Genomic DNA, 23,189 nt, shown 5'->3' on the forward strand with positions numbered 1-23,189 from the left:
AACAAAAGCCTGTGGGAATTGAGAAAGGGATGGAACGTAGTTCAGGGTAGCATCAGGGAAGCCTTCGTGAAGGAAGGGACATCCACTTTAATAGCTGAGAGGTGAGAAGATGTTGGCCAGGCAAAGAAGTAGGGCGAAGAAAGGATCATTTTCCCCAGGCGAAGAAATAACTCATGCAAAGGCCCAGAGGGAGCCTGGGTAATACCAACAGTGAAATTCTGTATAGCTGGATAGGGTGGGAGCATGGTGATGATAGTGGTTGGCCTGAGCCAGATGGTGAACCATCTTGTTCTTGTCCCTGGGAGTGATGGGAAACCACTGTAGGCCTGGAAACAGGAATGGCAGGATAAACTAAAGTATTAGAAAGTTCAGCATGGCTGTAGCTCAGAAGGCATGAATTTGGGTGGAAAAGCAAGAGTGGAGCAGAGAAACTTCGTTAGGAGGCAGCTGCTTGATGAAGGCAGGAAACACAGTGGCTGAAACAAGAGAGTAGCATTAGGGATGCAAAGGGTTTGGGCTGCAGCAGGGTGCTGTGGAGTGATGGACTGTGGCAGTGCAGGTGCAGGCGGTGTGGGTGACTCTGGGTTTCTGGCTGGGCCGTGCCCTGCTCTGAACCAGGAACAAAGGAGGAGCAGGTTTAGTGCATAATCAGGTCTTATTTTCATATTTCTGATAAGAATTTCTCAAATTCACATTGCTTCTTCAGTGTGCCATCACATATGTGAGGGTTTTTGGTTTTGCAGATCAAGGCAGCCCCCTAAGTACTCTCTCTGTGTAGGAAGGGGTTACTCTGAAGAATTCAAACGAAAATGAGTAAAGGGCCACCAACTGGCTCAGTAGGTGGAGCATGCCATTCTTGATTTCAGGGTTGTGAGTTCAAGCCCCATATTGGGTGTAGAGGTTACTTAAAAATAAGGAAAATTAGTGAGAGATGTGGCCCCAAAAAGTACACTTCATTAATTCCATCACACTTAACCAGTTATTCTCTCATTCAGGAGGCTACTGAGAAATAGACAAGAAGCCTGGCCTCATAGGATTGACAATTTAGTAGATCAAAAAGTAACATAAGGGCTATAAAGTACTGACACTTTCACATAAAACATTATTCTTGCTTCTTTGTTGTTGTCATTGTTTTTAAAGATTTTGTTTATTTATTTGAGAAACAGAGAGAGAGAGATCTCGCCACACTAGCCAGGAGGGGCATTGAGCAGAGGGAGAGGAAGAAGCAGACTCCAAGCTGAGCGGGAGGCCTCCAGCCAGAGGCTCCATCCCAGACCTGACCGTGGGATCGACCTGAGCCAAAGGCAGACATTTAACCAACTGAGCCACCCAGGTGCCCTTGTTGTTATTTTTACAAGTGCATAGGTTTTATTATCAAAGTGATAATGACCATCAAAGATACGTGAAAACTACAAGAAATAAAAATAAATTACTCACAATTCAGAAACCACACACCTATTAATCCTCTCACTCCTTTTCATGCTTTGATCTTTCTAAGTACTCTGTTGACATAATTGAAAACAGTTCTGTGTAAGCCTGTTCATAAGATGACCTTTTCAACAAATGCCATGATTATAGAATAATGAACTTTTCAGGACCACAATTTCAATAACTAACACTCAAACTATACTTTATTTCATCTGTCTTTTCAACTTTCAAATTTTATATTTCTTTCTTTTCATTCATAAATATATATTTGCATTTCAATGTTTCAGTGGCATAACTAACATTGCAATGAAGATCTTTGGGCAAAGGCTTTGTCTACATCTCCAATTATTTTCCCTGGGATAAATTCCCAGGGATGGAATAACTGGAACAAAGAATGTAAGAAACAAAAAACAAAAACAAAAACAAAACAAAAAATAATGCAAGAAACATTCAGCTTTATTTTAACCCTTTCATATTTATCTCTTAAAACCATCAGTTTTAGGGCACCTGGTGGCACAGTTGGTTGAGCATCTGACTCTTGGTTTCTGCTCAGGTCGTGATCTCAGGGTCCTGGGATTGAGTGCCACACTAGGCTCCACACTCAGCATGGAGTCTACTAAAGATTCTCTCTCCCTCTGCCCCTCCCATTCTCTCTCTCTCTCAAATAAATAAATAAATAAATAAATAAATAAATAAATAAATAAATAAATAAATCTTTAAAAAGAAACACACCTGTTTTATGGTGTGAGTTGAGGATCTAATTCTTGCATTCCAGAGATGAGAAAGGATCTTCTTCAGGTACCCCTCATCCCCTCACCTTAGTTCCCAGCTTCTTCTACCCCTCTCAGAGAGCAGAAATATGAAATCAAGAGGTGACGTTACAAGCTGCAATTCTCTTTGTCCTAATTACAAGAAAGTGTTTTCCCTTGTTCTGTGAGTAACTGAGTTTCTCTAAGTGTCCTCACTTTCTGATGAGTAACTGGAAATTTGCTTCTCTGCTTGAACTTTGTCAAAAGAGCTTGTGTCAAATCAGCTAAAAGCTGTTGAAATGCCCAAAAGTAGATAAAGTGAAAACAGACACCAAAATATGACAGAGAATGAACACTAATATGTGTAAAGCACTTACCACAGTGTCTGACACTGTTAAGTAATCAATAAATATCATTTACTCACTCAAAAGACATGCACTGAGTCCCTACCAGAAGCCAGGCACTGTGCCAGGCTCTGGAGACTGGCAGCGACCTATATAGACACAGTTCCCACCTTCCCAGAGTGTCCTGTCTGGTGGGCAAAATAGCTTTAAACACATGATTATACAAATAAGAAGTTGGTCATAAGTGTGACATGTCAAAGTACTAGGAGGCCATGAGAGTTTCTCATAAGGGGATAAGTATTAGCCTGAGGGGGCATCGGGAAATTCTAAAAAGAGAAATAATAACCAATTTAATAAATGGAGATTTTAGGTCAAGGCCAGGTGAAAGCATTGCCAGATGTCATGGGTGCAAGTAGAGAAGATTCTGGGCTTCCTGGCAAGGCCTCTACCCAGTACTCTTTCAATACCCTGGGAATAAATGCTTAGCCCCCAGGTCCAGCTACCATAGAGATGAAATGAAGCACAGTGCCAGGACAAAGCTCAAAGGTAAGCAGCATGACAACCCCAGGTAGAGAAGCCTGAAAGGCCTATACACCAGAGGAGAAAGCCCATTTGGGGACCCAGAAGAGGAGCTGGAGATAAGGAGGATGTTGACGATAGCGACAGGGGGAGGCAGAGATGGGCAGTGCTGGTGAACCAACAAAGAGGACAGGGGTCAGCTGAGGATAGTCCAGAGGACTTAAAGGTGATGGGGACTGGGACAGGTGGTAAGGAGTGTGGTGACAAAGGTGACTAGGATGACAGGGACAGCTGGTGACATCAAGGTGACAGGGAAGATGGGAGTAGAACTAGCCAGTGACAGGGTTAGGGTAGAGGCAGTTGATAAAGAAGATAGGGTTGATTCAGATAGCAACAGCCTTGGGCACGGGGATGGGACAGGGATGGTGGCATGCTGAAGAAGGTAATGCAGGGATGGAAACTGGGTCAAGGGATAGCATGGTTAAGAAAGGGCCAGTGGTTATGACGCAGGGATGATAGTGAGGGGGACAAATGAGTGACAAGGTCAGAGATGAGTGGTGACCATGAAGGTGACCCAGGGATGACAGGAAGTGTGAGTGGTGATGATGTCTCTGCTGGTGGCAAACTAGAGACACCCACTCCACACCCTCCTCCGGGCCCATTTCAACATCAGAACTGTTTCCTAGGCCGCAGGTCCAATGACTCAGGTACCACGCAACAGCCCGGCCTCAGATAAGATCTGCAGGTATTGCCACTGCCAGAAGGGCTGGCTGGGTGCCCTTCCCGGCTGTGTCCAGGCCCATCAAGGGACCCAGGTATGGAACCTTAGTGTCATCTCTGCCTCCTCCCTCCTGGGTTCACATCCACACCAATCTGAGGCTCACCAAGAACTCCTAACCTTCCTCTCCTTGGAGGATACAACTTTTGCCACAAGTCCCCTAGCCAGGGCTTGTGTATTCCACTAGCATCTTCCACAGCTGACCCCATTAGAAGTTTCTGGATCTCCTAATGCTTAGTCCTAACCATTCTCTGGAAAGAGAAAGAAGGAAGGTGGGTTTCAAGGGGTGGGGGTCTGGTGTGTCTTAAATAATCCCATGTATTCATCCCACAAATATTTATTGAGCTCCCGTAGCATAGCAGGGCCTAGCTTTTACAACCAGACCTATGGTTCCGTGTCTCCATGAAGCTCGCTTGGTCTGGGAAGTAAACATGTAAATCTCAGTCATCATCAAGAGAGTGCTATTCCCTTGGGATGTGGGCAGGGCGGGGCACAAACTGCTTTTCAAAACCTGAGGAAAGTGGGTCCCACTAAAGGAAATCTCAGGACCTGTGCTGGTGACCCTTTTGAGCTTTGCTCAGTTCAATACTTGAGCAAAACAAAACAAAACGTAAAGTACACCAAGGGGAAGAAAGTGTGAAGGGAAAGAAAACCAGGGATTTGGCCGGAGGCTTAGGTGCTGAATAGAATGAGGTATCAGGACAAAGGTGCCACCGTGGAGGAGCCAAAACGATTTCCAAAAACAGGGATGTCTAACATTCGACTTGAAGGTATTGGGTTTGTGCAAAGCAAATGCTCTCCATCTCCCCAAGCCTTCAACACAGTTTGTTATGAACATAAAGACCTGCTATGAAAAAGAGAAAGAAAGAGAAAGAAGAAAAGAAAGAAGGAAGGAAGGAAGGAAGGAAGGAAGGAAGGAAGGAAGGAAGGAAGGAAGGAAGGAAGGAAGAAGAAAAGAAAGAAAGAAAAAGAAAGAAGAAAGAAAGAAAGAAAGAAAGAAAGAAAGAAAGAAAGAAAGGAAGAAAGGAAGAAAGAAAGAAAAAGAGGGATGCGTGGGTGGCTCATTGGTTGAGCATCTGCCTTTGGCTCTGGTTGTAGGCCCGGAGTTCCAGGATCGAGTCCCACATTGGACTCCCCTCAAGAAGCCTGCTTCTAATCTGCCTATGTCTCACCTCTCTGTGTCTCTCATGAATAAATAAATAAAATCTTAAAAGAAAAAAAAAAAAGGCTTTCTCTTTTTCTTTCTTCCTCTCTCCCTTCCTTCCTTCTCCCTCCCTCCTTCTCTTTCTTTGTTTTTTCCTCCCTCCCTCCCTCCTTTCTTTCCTCCCTCCCTCTCATCACCTGAATCTAAGACTGTTTTAGGAACCCCAGAAGAGAATTGCAGAATGCTAAAGCTGAAGAGAAAGTTTAGGGTCAAATCATCTCATGCAACACCCCCTGTTGATTCTGAAGGAGAAACTGAGGCAGGGTGGTGATGGAACTTGCTCTGGGTCTCAGAGAAACTTGGGGCTCTTTTTTTTTTTTTTTTTTTTTAATTTTTTTATTTATTTATGATAGTCACACAGAGAGAGAGAGAGGCAGAGACATAGGCAGAGGGAGAAGCAGGCTCCATGCACCTGGAGCCCGACGTGGGATTCGATCCCGGGTCTCCAGGATCGCGCCCTGGGCCAAAGGCAGGCGCCAAACCGCTGCGCCACCCAGGGATCCCAAACTTGGGGCTCTTAACACCCAGGCCTCCTACCACACTTTCTGATCTGGTCATTGTGCATCTGGTCTCCATAGAACACAAGGTTTGCCCCGGCTACTCTTCCCTGCTTCCCTACCATGGTGCTGGATGGATTCGAAAAGGCCACTAAGCAAGAGCCTTAGGCTTCAGTTTCCCAGATCTTCCTTGATCAGGATCCTCTCTGACCAGGCCCTACCCACCCCTTCCAGTCTCATCTGGTATCTAAGCTCCAGTCACACTGAATTCCTTTCATCTTTTCCAGAACACATGATCTCCTGTACCAGGGCTTTGCTCAAGCTGTTGCCTTTACCTAGAGTACCCCACCAGACTAACTTCTTCTCATTGTTCAGGTCTCACTATAGAGGTACAGAGCTGGTTTTTTGGGCAGGTGGCCTTATGGATGTTTTAAGGCTTGATGGGCATTGGAGAGGTCCCATACTTGATTTAACACTGTTGCCATTTGGAAATTCTAAATAATTTCTGTGGGATCCCTGGGTGGCACAGCGGTTTGGTGCCTGCCTTTGGCCCAGGGCGCGATCCTCAAGACCCGGGATCGAATCCCACATCGGGCTCCTGGTGCATGGAGCCTGCTTCTCCCTCTGCCTATGTCTCTGCCTCTCTCTCTCTCTCTGTATGACTATCATAAGTAAATAAAATTAAAAAAAAAAGAAAATTAAAAATAAATAATTAAATAAATAAATACTTTTGTGGTTTTGTTTTGTTTTATTATTTATTTATTTCTTCATTCATCGAGAGAAAGAGAATGTGTATGTGCTGGCACAGCAAGGGTGGGGAGTGGCGGGGGAGCAGGACAGAGGAAGAGAGAATCTTAAGCAAGCTCCACACCCAGCAGGAGCCCGATACAGGGCTGGATCTTACCACTCTGAGATCATGACCTGAGCTGAAATCAAGAGTCGGACACCTAACCGACTGAGCCTCTCAGGTGCCTGTGAATAATTTTTTTTTAAGATTTTATTTATTTATCCATGAGAGACACAGAGAGAAAGAAAGAGAGAGAGAGGCAGAGAAGAGACACAGGCAGAGGGAGAAGCTGGCTCCATGCAGGGAGCCTGATGTGGGACTCGATCCTGGGTGTCCAGGATCATGCCCTGGGCCGAAGGCAGTGCTAAACCGCTAAGCCACCCAGGCTGCCTGGAATAATTTTTTAATAAGAGTCTCTGCATTTTCTTTTTGCACTAGGCCCCACAAATTACATGACTGGTCCTATAGAGCTGTTTTTTTTCTGGTAAAATGTCCCAATTCCAAATTTCCTTTGATTGATTATATTTGTCATCTCCTCCACCAATTAGCCTTCCAGTTCCATGAAGACAGGAGCCATTTGGTAGGTTCTGGTTCCCCCTTTCTCCAGAGTCCTCAGCTTCTATTTAGGAATCCATTTTGTTCAAATGGCCCTAACAACTCCCTCCAGGCCCAAAGTGAAACATGTGACTAATATTTAATTAGGCTAAGCAATCAGGTCAGGCTTTCCTCATGACTCAGAGGCGAGCATGTGACCAACATGATCCAATAAGAGGGCACCCTCTCTGTTGGGGTTGCTGTGACAAAGATGCTCCCTCTTTCCTGCTAGAAGGCTTTCAATGAGGTTGACACCATAGAAAAAAGAGAGAAAGGACGTGGATGCTAGATTAAGCATCACCTGAAGCTTTCCTCTGATTTTTCAGTTACATAAGTCAATACATTATCATTGTTGACTCAGTCAGAATTCCACTTTTTTGCAGACGCTTCCTACCTAGTGTCTTACACATCTTGCTTATTAAAGTATTCCTTGTACTTATCACAGCCTGGCATTAAAAAGATCCTCAACAATTATTCGATGAAATAATTTTTAAAAATGAATGAAATAGGGCAGCACAGGTGGCCCAGCAGTTTAGCGCCGCCTTCAGCCCATGGCGTGATCCTGGAGTCCCGGGATCGAGTCCCACGTCAGGCTCCCTGCATGGAGCCTGCTTCTCCCTCTGCCTGTGTTTATGCCTCTCTCTCTGTCTCTGTGTCTTTCATGAATAAATAAATAAAATATTTTTTAAAAAATGAATGAAATAAACCCAAGACCTCTGGCAGAAAGACTAGTGATACTACTTTACACAGGAGATGGTTCTAGGAGCTCTTCTGCAGAGTTTCTGCTGGTCTCCCTGATCCTGCATACCTCCAAAGACGTCTACAGGTCCCCCTTTTTCCCAACTAGGCCCAACTCTCTGGGACAGCCCAGAACTTAGTCACTTTCTGTCCATCTCCAGGCAGATGGCCCTGCTGGGGTTTCTCTCTGCAGTTAGGTGTCTCTTGGTTTAGAAGCTATACCCTAAGGGGTGCCTGGCTGGCTTAGTTGGTAGAACATGTGACTCTTGATCTTGGGGTTGTGAGTTCAAGCCTCACATTAGTCGTAAAACTTACTTTAAAAAGTTAATGAATAAAAATAAATAAATAAATAAAAATTAAAAAATAAAAAGTTAATGAATAAAGTTTGTATTAAAAAAGAGAAGAAGTAGCTATACCCTGAGATGGGGACCCAGGCCTAGATTGGCCATTGCCTTATCCAGTAGCTTTGTCAAGTCACCTATATCTGAGTCATCTTGCAGTGTTTTAGGAGCTAGCTTTTATAACCATACTCAGCCTCCAGCTGTGTAGACTGGCAGTGAAGATGTGGACCCGTTGGCTTCAGAGGGTGAGATGGCCCTTGCTGTTTGGTTGCCTGGGATTCTAAACTTCTGTGAAGCTGACATGCAGCTCCACTAGTTAGAAATGGGGAGGTTTAGTCAATCCTGCTATCCTCCTGTTCAGCAAGTGTTTGTCAACAGCTGCTGTGTGCCCTGCCCAGTGATTGGGACTCTAGTCATATTCTTTAAACCTCCAGCCTCCTGACTCTTGGCTCTGAAAATCTGGGTTGTGACCCCAAAACCTAAAGGCTTCTGAACTCCACATCCGGACCAACCTCACATCCTGTGACCCCCATCTCTTCATCCTGTGTCTCTGCACTTCCACCCCCACCCCCAACACTTCCAGTCTGTTAGATGCATCCTTTGCTTTTGCTGCTCTCATCCACAGATATGGGGACCCACAAGGAAGAGTGTATTTTGAGCGTGAGTGTTGAGTAAGAGTGTGTTCAAGAGAGAGTGAGTGTGCATGACTGTGTGAATAAGTATAAGGACACGGAGTATATGTGTGTGTGTGTGTCCATAAGTTATGTTCATATGTAAGCACACATAAGTGTATCTAAATGTGTTTGAGCATCTGAGTATGTGAGTGAGTGTGAATTAGTGTCAGAGTATGAGTGTGCATGCATGGGTATAAATGGGTTGAGCACGGGGGAGTGTGGGGAGGGTGTGTCAGGGAATGAGTGAGAGCATAAATGTGTTTGTGTGAGCATAAGTACATACACCCCATTTCTACAGTCACAACAGATACATCTTCATGTGTATGTGGGTACACATGCACATCTAAGGGTCAAAAGTGACCCAAGCTATAAACCCTTACTCCGATAAAGGGAAGATTTTGTTCACAGGCCGGGATCAGGATCACTGTCCCCTTTCCACTCCCCCGCATAGAACTAAAGATCCTCCAGGGAAAGGCTACCTCTACCAGGAAAGAGCTCCATCTGACCAGCAGCCTGCCTCCTGGCTTAGGCCAGGCCACCTCCTCCCCTCCCTCAGCCCATTTCCGGCCAGGCCCTGGCAGTGACCCTGAGCAGAGAGGCAAAGGATGAGGGTGGTGGGCAGTACATTCCAGGTGCCTTCTTGGCTATGGGGGGCGTCTCCTTGGAGACAAGAGATGGACCGTGTCCAGATGATTATCAGGGCTCCCAGAGTTCTCTCTCCCTTCACCTAGCCTCTCCCAGCCAGGGTTCCTTGGCTCTGAGGGCAGCAAGGAAGCCTGGCAAAGCACCATCACTAGTTGCAGGCTTCCAGGAAAATGCAGAGGCTAGAGGATGGTGGGAATATACCAGAATGACTTCTCAGAGCAAGAGATTAGAGAAGCTGGTCAAGGGGATTAAATCTGGTTTAAGGCTTTGTCCCCAGAGAACTCTAGGGATGGGAAAGATAATATCCCTTCTCCATACCACACCGTACCTCACTCTGACCTGAAGGCATGACCAAGGCAGTCAAGGGAATGGACCCCAAGAGGGATCAGGGGAGTCAGCTTTCAGTCTGCTCATGACCTCATCCCACTGGCAACCTTAGCCAGTGCCTTCCCCATTGATGCCCACCCACCCCCACCCCTCACCTTCCCACCACTAGCCTCCCCATCCCCCACCCCCCACCCTCGGCCTCCTGTGCTTTGGCCATATGCAAAGATCTTCTCCCTATTTCCAAAGATGCTGGAATTCCCAGGGTGCTGGTAAGAGCTGGAAAAGGCCCTCAGGATCATGCTAATTGTCCTGGTCTGCCCCGTTCTTCAAGAGCTGGAGCAAAATAGCAGTGAGACCTGAGGAAGGACTTCCTGATAAGGCTGTGAGACAAAGCTAGGAAACACAGATTGGGATTTTGCTTCTCCTTGGGATTCAATCTCCCTGGGATTGACTCTCTCCCCTGACCCCACCCTCTGAACCCCGAATTCATCACTACAACCACTCTCAACGCTTACCTGTTCCCCAAAGCCCCACAAGATGGTGAAGAAGCCACCTCTCCCTTTCTCAGGAACCTGAGTTTTCTGGAGAAGAACCAGGATGAGAAAGGGGCTCTGGCTTTCACCTCCCCTCTCCCCAGGCTTCTCAGGGACAGCTGAGTCCACATGAGTTGGAGGGACTAGGGCTAGCCTCCCTGGCTGACTAAGGCCCCACAGAAGAGGCAAACAGCCCAGAGCTGGAAGGGATGGCCTTGGAGAGTCAGGCATCTCACTCCAAGCCTGGCTTGGCTTCATACTTCTCCTCTCCACGGTATACAGAGAGCTCACAAGGACGTGTGATAATAATAGTAATAATATTATTATTCTATATTCTGTAGCACTTATTCCCGCCTCTGGCATTGTTCTGTACATAAATTAACTCACTTCATCCTCGCCTTGTGCAACCCAGTACAGTACTATCCCCATTTTACAGGTGAAGACACTAAAGAGCAGAGAAGTGGAATCTGTCCAGGATCCAGCAGGAACAATATATCCTCAGAGGGTTTCATTGAAGTGAGCTTGTGAATGGGACTATTTACAGAAGCAGGAGCAGGGTCACAGGAACCCCCAAGGGGTAGCCTGAGGACTAACAGCAGGCAGCCAAAGAGAGCAGTGTGACTGGGATGCAGTGAAAGCCCTGGAAAAGGCATGAATGCCTTGACCTTTCCCCCCACCTCCACTCCACCCTCCCTGCCCGCTGATTTCCTGCCTATGACCCCAGCTTGCCAAAGCCAAAGGTAAGCCAGGGGCTAGAGGGCCCGGGTGATGCAGCCCATTGATATTAGCCTCCTGAGGCACGGAGCAGGCCAGAGATCAGATCTAGGGGAAATGGAGACCTCCACACACCTAATGCTTAACGTCCCAAGGCTCCAAATGGCCGGTGATCCCGACCCAGAGCCTGGCTCCCTGAGATGTTGCAGCATGCTGACTGGGAAAGGGGTTGCCAGGAGTCAGGTTGGGGACAAGAGACTGGGTTCTACTGCAGGTTGTGCTGCACTGCTCTGTGATCCGGAGTGAGACTCTGGGTCTCAGTTTCCCCTTCATGCAACTCTGGGACAGCCAAGGTACCCAGACCAGAAAGAGCCTCTGTTCCCACTGCTACTTTTTACCTCAGATAAACCTGGCACCAAAGGCTGAGGCCTCAGGCATGGGGATGAGTCTCTAAGGAGGCCACCCCCAGCTGCTGTTTACTTAGGACTCAGAGGTGGTCTGCAGTGAGCCCCCCATCAGTTGCCCTGACAGCCCCAGTGCCTCAGTCTCTCCTACCTTTGCACTGCCAGCATTCCCTGGCCCACAGCTCGGGGACCCACCCCAGGGCAGGATCCCTCCTCCCAGTGAGGATTTGCAGGGCCTTGCCTAGGCTAGCACCTCCACAGACCCTTCCTTGGGAGATCGGGGAGGGGGGGCATCCCTGGCCTCTGGGGTCTCTGTCTGGGGTGGAGGAGTCCCTCCTCTCCCCTTCCCACCCCACCCAACTCTACCCCACCCATGCTTCCCCAAGCCTGGGGAGCCCCACCCAGGTTTTCAGACAAACAAAATCAAGGGGAAAGAGTTAGCAAGAAGGAGGGAGCTCATCACTAGGAATTAAGGAGGAGGCATGCCCTAGGGTAAGACGAGCGGGACTGGGCTGGTAGGAGAGTCACTCCTAGGTACACATAGAGATGGGCCCAGGTACACCAGATGTTCACTTAGAAGCACACAAAGAATATTCTAGACACAAAGAGCCAGGCAGTGACAGAAACACAGAAAGGGACAGAGACTTGGTTGGCCAGAGTCACAGGGCCACAGAGACATAGTAAGACATACCGAAAGACGGCCACACCCAGAAACACAGAAATGCACACTTGCATGTGTGCACACACAGGCAGGCACACAAGGAAACAGGAACCAAGCTCAGGTTTCAGGGAGGCTGATTTCAATCCAAACAAGCTAGAACTTTAAGGAAACATGGGTGACTCCAAAGTGAGCTGTGGAGGGGACTTGACTCAGGAAGGACAGAGCTGAGGTGTGGGATCTGTCTTCCCTCCCACGTGGCAGTTGTCCCTCCAAGCCCACCCAGGAAAGTGGATGACAATACTTTCCTAAAGGAGATGAAGACATTTCCTTCTAGAACTTGTTATTAGCTAGAACTACTACTAATGGGAGGCAGAGCCTGGACATGAGTGGGGAACGGGGGTGGGAAGCTTCCCTCCTGCCCCTGGAGGGGTCACTCACTGCTGCTTGGTTCATGTCCCTACCAGACCCTGCCCGGAATCACGGCTCCTAGCCTGGCCAGGCCCGACCCTCAGGGGGCCTGACCCTCCATCTAACATGCTCCTTGGGCTGCCTGCTCCTCTGCCCTCTACACCTATGCCTGTGACCCTCTTGCGTTTCCTTTCTCTCCCTCTTGGAAAGCCTCGAGTCAGGGCACAGCAAGCCATCACCCCCATTCCCCCTCCCTCCTCTCAGGAAATTCAGAATCCGTGGAAGGAATCTGAGGCGGAAGAGGATGTTGAATTCAATGACCTTTAAAAACAGCCTTCAGCATCTCTCCATCTCCTCCCCAGTCCTGCGGGAAAAATCATAAGGTGACATTTATTGACTATTTGCTATCCACTGGTTCTTCTGCTAAGTCCTCTTCATGAATTACCTTCCACGACGTTCTTCTCTCAGTGTCTCCCAATTCACAGGTTCAGGGAAAGAAAAATGGCAACCCAAAGTCACACAGCTAGAGAGAAGCCAAGTGGGGCCTGGAATCCAGGTTTGACTACTCTTACCCACTGTACCAGAAGGTCTCCCACCACCCCGTGGGCTGTGGTCAGGATCAGCTGCAGGATTTGAGAAGATACGGGACACACTGGGGAGGAGAGCCAGGTGGGAGCACCAGAGGTTGGACTGGTGTGGCTGGAATGAAATTCTGAAGCTGCATTCCTCTCCCAAGGGTGGCCCTGCCTTCCCCTAGGGCTTGGGAAGGGGACACTCCCTCTGGCTCAGGTCTCTCCAACATTCCAGACACACCTCTTGGGAGCTGGGGACAAGAAGGGAGTGGAGACCTAAGATAGAACTGTCTTCTCCAACTCCCCACTTCCCGGGAATCCTGACTGTGTGGCCCTGCATTTGCCACCCACCCTGTCTGGGCTAGGTCTCCTCATCTGTGAAGTGGCTGGGGAGCACCAGCTTACTTTCTAAAGACCACATTTCTCCTGCCAGACCCAGGGATCCTCTGGCTGCCCTGGGGTTAACTCAGCAGGAGGCCTAGGCTTGGGGACCGCCTTCCCTTTTATTCCCAGTGAAACTTGATGAGGATCTGGTAAGGAGGTACAGAAGGAGAAGGTGAGAAGAGGCCCATGATTTCCTGACCGAGCTTGCTAGGCTCAGGTATGTCTAGCCTCTTGCCTCCCTGGGGGCAGTCATGATACCAGCATCAGTGGGTCCAACCCCAGCCTTAGGGGCAGCAGAGGTGTCAGACTGAAGAACTGAGCAAAGAAGGAGGCAGGGATGAATGTAGCTGTGGTCCCTGAGCTCAGACAACTGACTCTAGAAAAACAGTGGAAGGGTGGGGAAGAGTAGGGATGACTTTCTAGAGGGGACACTAGAGGAGACCAGGATTTCAGTGAGTGAGCCTTTTGGAGCAAAGGTCCAAAGGCACAGAGTACCCAGAGTAGTCTGGGGGTGATGGAGCATTGTGAGGGGATAGGTAGGGACCACGAGCCAGGGCCTGGGGGAGCTGAATGCAGGAGGGAGCGGTTTGGGTTGTGTCTGGAAAGTGGGCAGAGCCATGGAAAGAAGCCACTTTCAACAGTCGTGTCAGAAAGATCCCCGATGGCTTCAGTCCAGTCTGGCTGGGGCCAGCCTGAAGCCAGGGAAACTGCTAAGGGGGCTGTGGCCAAGTTCTGGGCAGATGGGTTAGAGCCTAAACAGCGGCAACCTAAGAAGACTATACAGGTCCCTAGTCTGATTGGTCTCCTCCCGCAACAAGAAGCTCACTACTTTACTTCCTGAATAGCAGTCCTCCCCTTTGGCCAGCTCCACCCAAGAAAATGTTTTTTCTCTAGGCCAGGTTCAAGCCTGCCTTCCTGGGATGACAGGTGGGTGCAGGGGTCAGGAAGGAGATGCCATTCATTGTGCAAGAGGATGGAAGCTTGGGGGCCACTGAGTTCAAGTTGAGAGGCTTGGGGAAGAGGCTCTCTGACCTGCCTGTGGGACGGACCCTTGCCCCCTGCGTGTACAGGGGCTAGGTGTACTAGCCCTAGGGTGCCCTGGCCAGGTGAGACACCAGCTGGGCACCCTGGTGGTATTGGTGGCTGGACATAATGAAGCTCCTTAGCTGGCCCCAGAACAGCAGGGCAAACAGAGAAATTTGTACAATTGGCAGTTTTAGGCACACATTTTATTTTATTTTTTATATATAAAAGGCAAAAGAGTACATGTATTGAGTGGAGGATTAAAGGAGTGAAGACCCTATTTTAAGTAGGGTCTCCCAACCCCCATCCCTAAAAGTCTAACATCTTGCTGTATTACAAAAAAAGAAAGAAAAAAAAAAAAAAGGCAAACATGAAACTTATGACCTGGACTTCACCCCACTACCCCTCATGCCTACATTATGACAGAAATACGTTCTCTGCTCCTACTTATATACAGCCAGAGCTCCACACCTGGGCAGTGGGCCTCCCCCCATATTCCCACCCTACCTCCCCAAAGCCTCTAGAAGCCCCCTTGCTGAGAAAAAAGGGCATATACACACACATACTCAGAAGCACATATATCTGGATCCTTCTCCACACAGAGCACCTGAAACACATACAACACACCACAGACGGACCTTCCCCTTCCTCTGGGCTCCCCCCACAGCTAGAATCCTTTCCATTTGGTTGCTTGCCCTGAATATCTTAGAAACCACCACACACACACACACACACACACACACACACACACACAGCTGCTCCCCATTCTCTCTTTTTGGGAAACAAAGGGTATGTTGGCCCTATTCCCTGTCCCACCACAGCCTAAAGTCAGTGTCCTAAGGTCCTATTTGTGGAGGGTCCTGGGGGGGAATCCCCCAAGGGGGCTGTCCACTGGAGGGGGAGTAAACAAGGAGCTTCTTAGTCTGGGAGGGGAGCCATGGAGGCTTCTAGGGAGCAGCCCTCACACAGTCTGTGGATGCTCAAGGGAGGGGGCGGGGAGGTGGCCCCTGCCCACTCAGATCTGCTCCTTGTGCTTCACGTGGGCCAGCTTCACATTCTCCTGCTCAGTGGAGGGTGGAGGCTGCTCCAGATGGCAGCCGATCATAAGCTGGTACACGAATACGCCCGCAATGGAGCCCAGGAGCGGAGAGACGATGGGCACCCACCACCAGTGGCGGCCGGTCCTGGGGATGGACAGATGTGGTCAGGGGCTGGTGGGGCAGCAGAGGGGAGTCAGGCTAGGGCAGGCTAGGTGGGGGCTGCACTCACGTGAAGACTTCAGAGCCCCAGCCAGCAATAGCGGTGAAAAGGCGAGGACCAAAGTCCCGGGCGGGGTTGACAGCATAACCAGAGTTGAAACCCATGGAAGTGCCGATAACCAGGACCACCAGGCCCACGGTGAAGGCCTCCAGGCCACGGGGCACAGGGTTGTTGTAGGGATCAACAATGGCCAGCACACACACGATGAGGGAGGCTGTGCCGATGAACTAGGGAGTGGGGAGGACGGGGTGAGATGCTGCTCCCAACCCACCGTCCAGCCCCTCCTCAGTCTCTGGGCTCCTGGAGCCTTACCAGTTCCCAAGTTCAGCTCTTTCCAGCAGTGGTGCTAGAATGCTTATGTGCACAAAGGATCCCCTGGGGGACTGACTAAATATGCAGAGTCCTGTTTTGTAAGGACCTGACACCATGATTCTGATGTAGGTGTTCCCACACATTGAAAAACCCAGTCAAGGAGTCCCGTCCCCCAGCCAACCACGGAGCAGCTGAGTACCTTGGCCCTCCTCCCTGTGTTCCCCTCATGATTCCCCGGCCCATACCTGGTCGAAGAATCCATTGACCATGTCCAAGTGTCCAGAGGGGTAGGTGGCAAAGATGCCAGCTGTGCCATTGGGGCCCGAGACTACAAGCTCATTCTTGGCAAAGTCCCAGATTGCATCTGGTGACAGATTAGAGCCAGAGTGGGTGAGGGCAGAAGCCTACCCGCTCTCCTGTCTCAGGCTGGGCCCACCCTCCTGGGGGATCACAGGCGGGAACATCACTGCTGTATTATTACTCAGGAGTCTGTGGAGGGTTGGAGGTGGGGGGGTGGGGGCGGACAGCCTGAGACTCTATTGTTGCCCAACTTGTTTCTTTCCTCTTATGCCCCCCACCTTGGGCCCGTGCGTGAATGAGTGAGTCATGAGCCCAAGGCTTGGGCAGGCCCTAGCTGTCTATCATCAAAAGGCCAGGTGCCAACAGGTCCCAAACAGAGGGAGGGCGGTAGTGGAGGATGGCAGGGCGGAGAATGCTCACCGTAATACAGCCCAAAAACAATCCCAGCACCCAAAAAGGCTCCCAGGGTCTGAGCCAAGGCGTAGACAGGCAGCTTGATCCAGGGCTCGCGTGCCAAGAAACACATGGCAAAGGTCACAGCAGGGTTCAGGTGGGCCCCTGGGCAGAGGAGAGATGGGACCTATTAGTCACTGTAGCTTGCCACAGACGAGAGGCCAGGATCCCTAACCTCCATATTCCCCCTCTCTCGCCCTCGTAAGCAGGGGTGCAGAGAAGGGTTTCTTGTACCAGGTGGGGGGTTGGACTATGTAACAGGCCAACTCTGATAATCTGATTCCAAGGTGAGAGTCACAGGTTCAAAGTATCAAGTTTCTTCTCCACTTTCCTCTTCCAAGGGCTCAAAAAGCTGAGGCCACGGCTATGCCTCATCCTTGGGAGTGTCCCCCACTACCCCATTCCCCCGCCGGGCACCTTGTGGGAATGCCATTTGAAGATTGATGACTGAGGGTGGAGCAAGGCCTTACCAGAGACCTGGCCAGCAACAAGGATGCCCAGGGTGACAGCAAAGCCAAAGGCTAGGTTGATGGTGAGGAAGCCACCGTGGGTGCCCCGGCTGAGCACCACCTGGGCCACGGAGCCACAGCCAAACATCTGTATGAGGAAACAGAACCAGGCAGAGAGAGTGAGGCTCGGCAATTGTCACTCCGGAGGGAAGAGGGAAATCCAGCAACCTCCACCTGCCTTCATCCGGAGAACAGGGAAGCCCTTCCCCGGGGAATCTAACCCAAACCCTCTCGCTGCAGTTGCATCCTGCAAAATAAGCAGACATACCCTCCTACCCACAATGTGCAAACTTTAATTTAACAGGGCCCTGTGGGATGGACTGGATGTAGAGTCTACAATTGGGAGCCCCAAAAGATGTCTGGACCATCTTCTCTAATATTACTGGAATCTTAGTAGAAGTGAGGTAAAGGGGAGCAGCTTTCACCTTAGCACAGTTTCTCTTCCAGCCCTTCAGGCCTGGCCCACAAAGTGGAAAGGCTCTCACTCATACCCCACCTGCACTTGCCTTCTTCTTCATCTCAGAGAACAGCTTGGGGGTAGGGGTTGAGGATGACATGGGGCACAGAGAAATAGAAAGGAGGCTAGAAGTTAGGGTGAGTCCATCTCTTCTGAATCTGGAATGTCTGAGCCCTGCCCCCACCCTTGCCCCTATTCCCATCCCAGAGCCTCCTCTCTCCACTCACCCCCACCCCTCTCTCAGGGGGTCCAGGTTCCCTACTCAGATGTGGAGGTCCTAAAGACAGTGATCTGAGTGGCCCCTCTCACTAGTCCCAGCAGGGCAGTGGAAGTGGGGAGATTGATCCTAAGGTTTCTGCCAGTGATGGGGGAGATTCAAGAGGCCTAAGGTCTCTGATGTCCTGCAAGTATAGGACATCCTGTTCCTCTTATTTAAATGTAAACATGCAGGATCCCTGGGTGGCTCAGCAGTTTGGTGCCTGCCTTTGGCCCGGGATGTGATCCTGGAGTCCAGGGATAGAGTTCCACATCGGGCTTCCTGCGTGGAGCCTGCTTTTCCTTCTGCCTGTGTCTCTGCTTCTCTCTCTCTGTGTCTCTCATGAATAAATAAATAAAATATTTAAAAAATAATAAATGTTAACATGCTTCTGTACCAGCCACAAAGAGCTATTGCCTTGAGCGCCCATAGTGTTCCATAAAACTGCTCCAGCCCCTGCCCTGGGTTTCCTCTTCTACCTCCCCATAACTAAAAGTTTTATGCCTACCCTGCGAGCAGCTCCCAAGACTTGTGCTAAGGCCCCTGGTCATTCTGATGGATCAGTGTCCTGCTGTACTGGCTTGTTAAGCATTTTGATTATCATCCCGCAGAAAGACCAAGAGATAGTGGGGAAGCCAGCGGGAGTGATGCAGGGCAAAGGTGTGTAGGCAGGTGAGAGCAAAGATCAGAGACTGTGAGTATGTGGGAGGTTGGGGGAGGCATATGGGGTCCGGGGCACCCTGCCCAGCTTGGCAGGCCCTGGCCTTGGCTCTTTTCCTGCCTGAGGCCCAAACCTGGCTCCATCCCAGGAGACCTTGGAGGTAGAAGCTGTCAGAGCCAGTTCCACCACCTTGGGGCTAATCTTCCTCTTCCTCCCCCTCCTTCTCCCGTTTTCCCTGCCTTGCTAGGTACCTCAGAGAAAGGGGCTTCCTCACCCCAAGGCCAGCCCTTATCCTACCACCAGAGGCTCTGGGTCCCCAGCCCACAGAGGTATGCAGGCAAGCCCTCACCCACCACTCAAGGGTCTCCCAGGCTTAGCCCCTCCTCTTTAGGCAGCCCTTGAGGTTCTGCTTTTCACTGACACCAGATGCCTTACGCCCATCTGAGCTTGAAAGCCTTCACAGAAGTAACACCCTCGTTTTGTGGTTGAGGATAAGCCAAATGATCCTGGGGCTCAGTGCAAGGCCTGACTGCTTCTTTGTGGGAGAGGCCAACTGAGATGTGAGAGGATAGGGAGGCCCCTCTATGACTGTGGAAGACACCTTCCCTGGTCCTGGCTGCTCTCTCAAACAGGGGCATGGACCATCAATCAGATAGTGAGGGACATGAGGTTCTGGGCCAGGAGGGCAAAAAGCACCTGCCTCTCCTCCCTTCTTGACATAGGGAGAGAAGGGATGGGGATGATGCAGAGGGCCACTGGTCTTGTGAGGGGCTGTGGATAAAGTGACCCACCTGGCTCCTCCCTTGCTGTTCCTGGAAGCCAAAGGTTGAGTCTGAGACCTCTTCTTCTCACCATGGAGCCTGCTCTACCACCACCACCCATTTGGCCACCCCAGCCTTACCTACTTGCCTCTAGTTAAGCTTCCACAGGGGGCCGCCTGGTCTGCCTTATCTACAGTTGGGGCTGGGGCAGAAACGGAATAACCCATTCACCACAATGAAGCAACTGAACCCAAAAGTAACCCAAGGGAAAAACAGGTGTAACCACATGAGGGGCTGAAAATCAGAGAGTAGGTGGGACAGGAAATGGAGACTGTAAGCAGTATTTCTGTCAGACCCAAGAAATGTAAACAAAGTCACCCGGGAACAACCTAGAGACAAAACTAGTGTAACCAAGGAGTAACTGGACTGGAGATAACCCCGGCAGTGGAAGTGGCCTACCCAGAGAACCCACAAACTAACCCAGAGGTTGAGTTAGAGGCTGAGGCTCAGAGTGCTTGGGCACAGAGGGCGACAGCATCTGTCCGGGCGACTGACCATCTGGGAGCCGCTGGCACAGGGGTGTGACTTTAGTTAGACCATGTCCTCTGTGCCCGGGCCTAGCTGCCTTCCGCAGCCTCCTTATCTCTATCCTCCTTTCTTCCAGCTCTGCTGTTTGCACCCTGTGGCCTCCGCCCTCTGCCCCCACCTGTGGCAAACTGTCCTCACATCACGGGAACTTTTGGACTTTCTAAAGCTTAATTATTCATTAGGGGCCAGATATCCAGGACCCAAATAATCTAAGAGAGGCCCATCTGTGCATGCCCCCACTGCCTCGCAGGGCTGGGGCTCTGGGCACCTGGGGAAGGAGAGCCAGGAGTCGCTGGAGGTCTCCGCCTGCAGGGGTGACGCCGCCCGCAGCCTCTGGGTTGGGGCCGCGGCCGTCGGTGGGAGCAACAGCTGGCGTTGTGGCAAGGGTCAGAGCTGCCACGGCTGGGGTTGGAGCGATGCGGGGAGAGCCCTCGGGCACCGGGCGAGGTGGGGAGCAGAGCTGGGAGAGGGGTGGGACCGTCGGGACAACCGGGGAGCAGGGGGCGCGGAGTGTGGGCGCTGGAGAGAGAAGGGCTCCTCCGGGTCCCCCCACTCACCACGAGGATGAGGGTGCCCAGGCACTCGGCCAGAGCCTGGCGGAGCAGCCGGTAGCGGATGTGCAGCATCTCCCCGCAGCGGGACACCAGCTCCTTCTGTCGACCCATGGCGGAGCGGCGGCGGCGGGCGGGGCGCGGGCGGCGGCGGCTGCAGTGGCCCCGAGCGCCGCGCGGCGCCCTTTATAGGAGCGCGAGCCGCGGCCCCGCCCGCCCCGCGGCCCCGCGGCCCCGCCCGCCGCGCCCCGAGCCCGCCCGAGGTGTGGGCGGCCGCCCCCCGCGGCGTGCCTGGGGGCCTGGGGAGGAAGGTCGGGGGCGGCGGGAGCGTGGGCTTTAGGGGTGAGCTCGCTGCGGGAGGGCACGTAGGGGAGGAGGCTGCTGGGGGCTGAGGAGACTGCGGGCTCTGGGGGGGCGGGGGGTACAGGTGCGGGATCTGGGGAGAATGAAGCTCCCCTAGAGGCCTCCTTGGGCGGCTCACAGCGAGCCAAGCTGTCATCCTTGCGACGGTGGGGGTGAGCCGGAGGGTCAGAAAGGACAGAACTGCCCCCCCCCCCCCAGCCCTACAGGTCCTCAGCCAGGGGCTGGAGGGAGGAGGCCCTGGGCCTTCTCATGGTCCAGACCTGGGTGCTCACAGCACGTGTGCTGAGAGCTCACACGCGGTTGTCGCTTGTGCTGACTACACGTCACCTGTTGCCGTCCCGACCAGCTCTGTCCACAGCTGTGTCCACACGTGCCGTGTGTCCGGTGTGCCAGATCCACTTGGACACTTCTCGTGGCTGTGCACATGTCTGTTGGACCTGGTTGGGTTAACTCAGTCTGCCACACGTGTACCTGCGTGTGTTTTGCACATGGTTCCAGAGGCTGAGCCGAGGTTGTCCTGACATGCCACATGCCACATGCTTGCCAGAAGGGTGAGTCCCAGCTGTTTTTAACCTTCTCTTCTCACACTCTCGCTGATCGCCAGCCAAGGGAGAGTGTGACCCTTTAAGAAGTTAAGCTGGCTAAACTGTGAGGGTTGTCAGCCCTGTCCAAGGTGGGGCATGAGGCAACTTTGCTCACTATACTGCATTTAATAATTGGGAAACTGAGGTGTGGTGGCCTGGCCCTACTTCCACAGGACTGGGAGCAAATATGACCTCCCCTGGGTCACAATGGCAGCATTGCCAAGGGAGACCAAATTTTCCAGAGGTACTTAATCTTGGTGGTCTAAAGGCCTTTGAGGAGTGGCTATCAGAAATGAGGGCTCCAGAGATGACTCATGCCCAAAGAGATGGGGTTTAGCAACATACTCTGGATAAATTTACACACTCTCATATGCACACACACACACACACTCACCTGGAGGCTGGCTATAAACCTATAAACAGAGCTCTGTTCACATGCTCATGGGATCCCATTCACATGAAAGCCTGGCCATGGGCTCAAACATATATGTAAGCCACACGTGAGGTCTCCCATGGCCCCTCACCCAGGGAGAAGCACCCCTACTCTCCTGGCCCCCATGGGCTGGGAGGCCCCATGGTGAATCAGGGGGCCATCACCAAGTGCCTACTCACAGCCCCACTGCCAGTCTGTGACTCAAGACACAACCCAAGACTCCCATGCCAGAGCCCAGACTGTAGAAATGGAGACACACCCTCTACCATGCAGCCCTTTCTTCTCCCCATCATGTGATGTGCTTCTCAGACCCTCAATGCCTCAGATTGGACTGCAAAGGCAGCACAGGACAGGAACTGGCAAAGGTCTCAAGACTGAAAGAAAATAGGAAACCCCAGCCCATAGCACCCCATCCTCACCATGCCCCATCCTGGGCTGGCCTGAAGCTAGGGTTGGCCTGGAAACCAGAGCACAGAAGAAAAACAGGGACAGCTCTGCAACCAGCAGGCACACACAAGGCCCTATACACACGTGTTTGCACTCAGATTATAGACGTTCACATGTGCTACACCAAATTCTCCCTCCCACCAGACTCATTCCTATCTATAACTAGTGTGGACACACGTTCATACCTGTACATACACATGCACAATGGGATGGGTTTGGGTCGGAGCTGAGAAGATATGGTATGGGTAGGGCTTCATGCTTCTTAGTGGGCCTGGAAGAGGGAGAAGGATACAATGCCTTCCAAGAGTCCCTTATTCCTACCAGCCCTCATCTGGGATTAAGAGGGGTCAGGGCCTAGGGATTTTGTCCAGAAGTGCCAGGTTGGCCAGAGTTTGGGTGCTGAAGCAGGACCTCTCTGTGACTCTTCTCACTGTAGTCAATGTCAATGGCGCCCCCTGGGGCAAAAGACAGAAAGAAGCATGGCTTCACAGAGAAGTGACTGAGCTTGGTAGGGCCAATTCTGAGTCACATAACTTACTTATAGCCCTCTGGGCTCCCTCCTGTGCTTTGGGAAGGAAAATCAATGCCAAGTGTAGGCTAGAAGCCAGCCCACCTGGGAACTCTGAGAGGATGCAGATGAGGAGGAACCACCTCCTCCCAGGGCATCTTGAGCAAGGTCTATGTCTCACCTGGGCGGGAGGGCTGAGCCCAGGAAGGGGCCTTGACGGCCCATCCACCCTGTGGGAGGCTGTGACTCCTTGAGGTCAGAACTGGGGGAGTGGGTTCCCAGGCAAGGGAAGGGCTAGCAATGCAAGTCCCAGCCTGCTGGACTAGAGGGGCTGGCTGGGCCCCTATAAAGCAGGGGGAGGTGGTGACACACCCTTCATTTCCTACCCCCCAAACTCTTTTTGCTTCAATAGAAGCAGTGTG

At 51.3% G+C, this 23,189-nt stretch overlaps 1 protein-coding gene across 2 annotated transcripts; it reads right to left on the reverse strand.

Annotated features, from left to right (window-relative positions):
* Positions 1-14,515: 14,515 nt before the first annotated feature.
* AQP3 (aquaporin 3 (Gill blood group)) lies at positions 14,516-21,439 on the reverse strand. Of its 2 annotated transcripts, none has more exons than XM_072841678.1 (6): positions 21,123-21,439; positions 17,120-17,246; positions 16,617-16,754; positions 16,142-16,260; positions 15,594-15,811; positions 14,516-15,508 (listed from the first exon to the last, which is right to left on the reverse strand). In XM_072841678.1, the coding sequence occupies exons 1-6, from the start codon at positions 21,324-21,326 to the stop codon at positions 15,340-15,342; spliced, it is 975 nt and encodes a 324-aa protein (XP_072697779.1). In that variant the 5' UTR covers positions 21,327-21,439; the 3' UTR covers positions 14,516-15,339. The 2 variants fall into 2 exon arrangements, with proteins under 2 accessions (XP_072697779.1, XP_072697780.1); XM_072841679.1 differs by lacking the exon at positions 21,123-21,439 and adding an exon at positions 20,439-20,597.
* Positions 21,440-23,189: the final 1,750 nt, after the last annotated feature.

Source organism: Canis lupus, chromosome 10 (genome assembly GCF_048164855.1).
Source record: "Canis lupus baileyi chromosome 10, mCanLup2.hap1, whole genome shotgun sequence".
In the NCBI taxonomy this organism is placed as follows: Eukaryota; Metazoa; Chordata; class Mammalia; order Carnivora; family Canidae; genus Canis; species Canis lupus.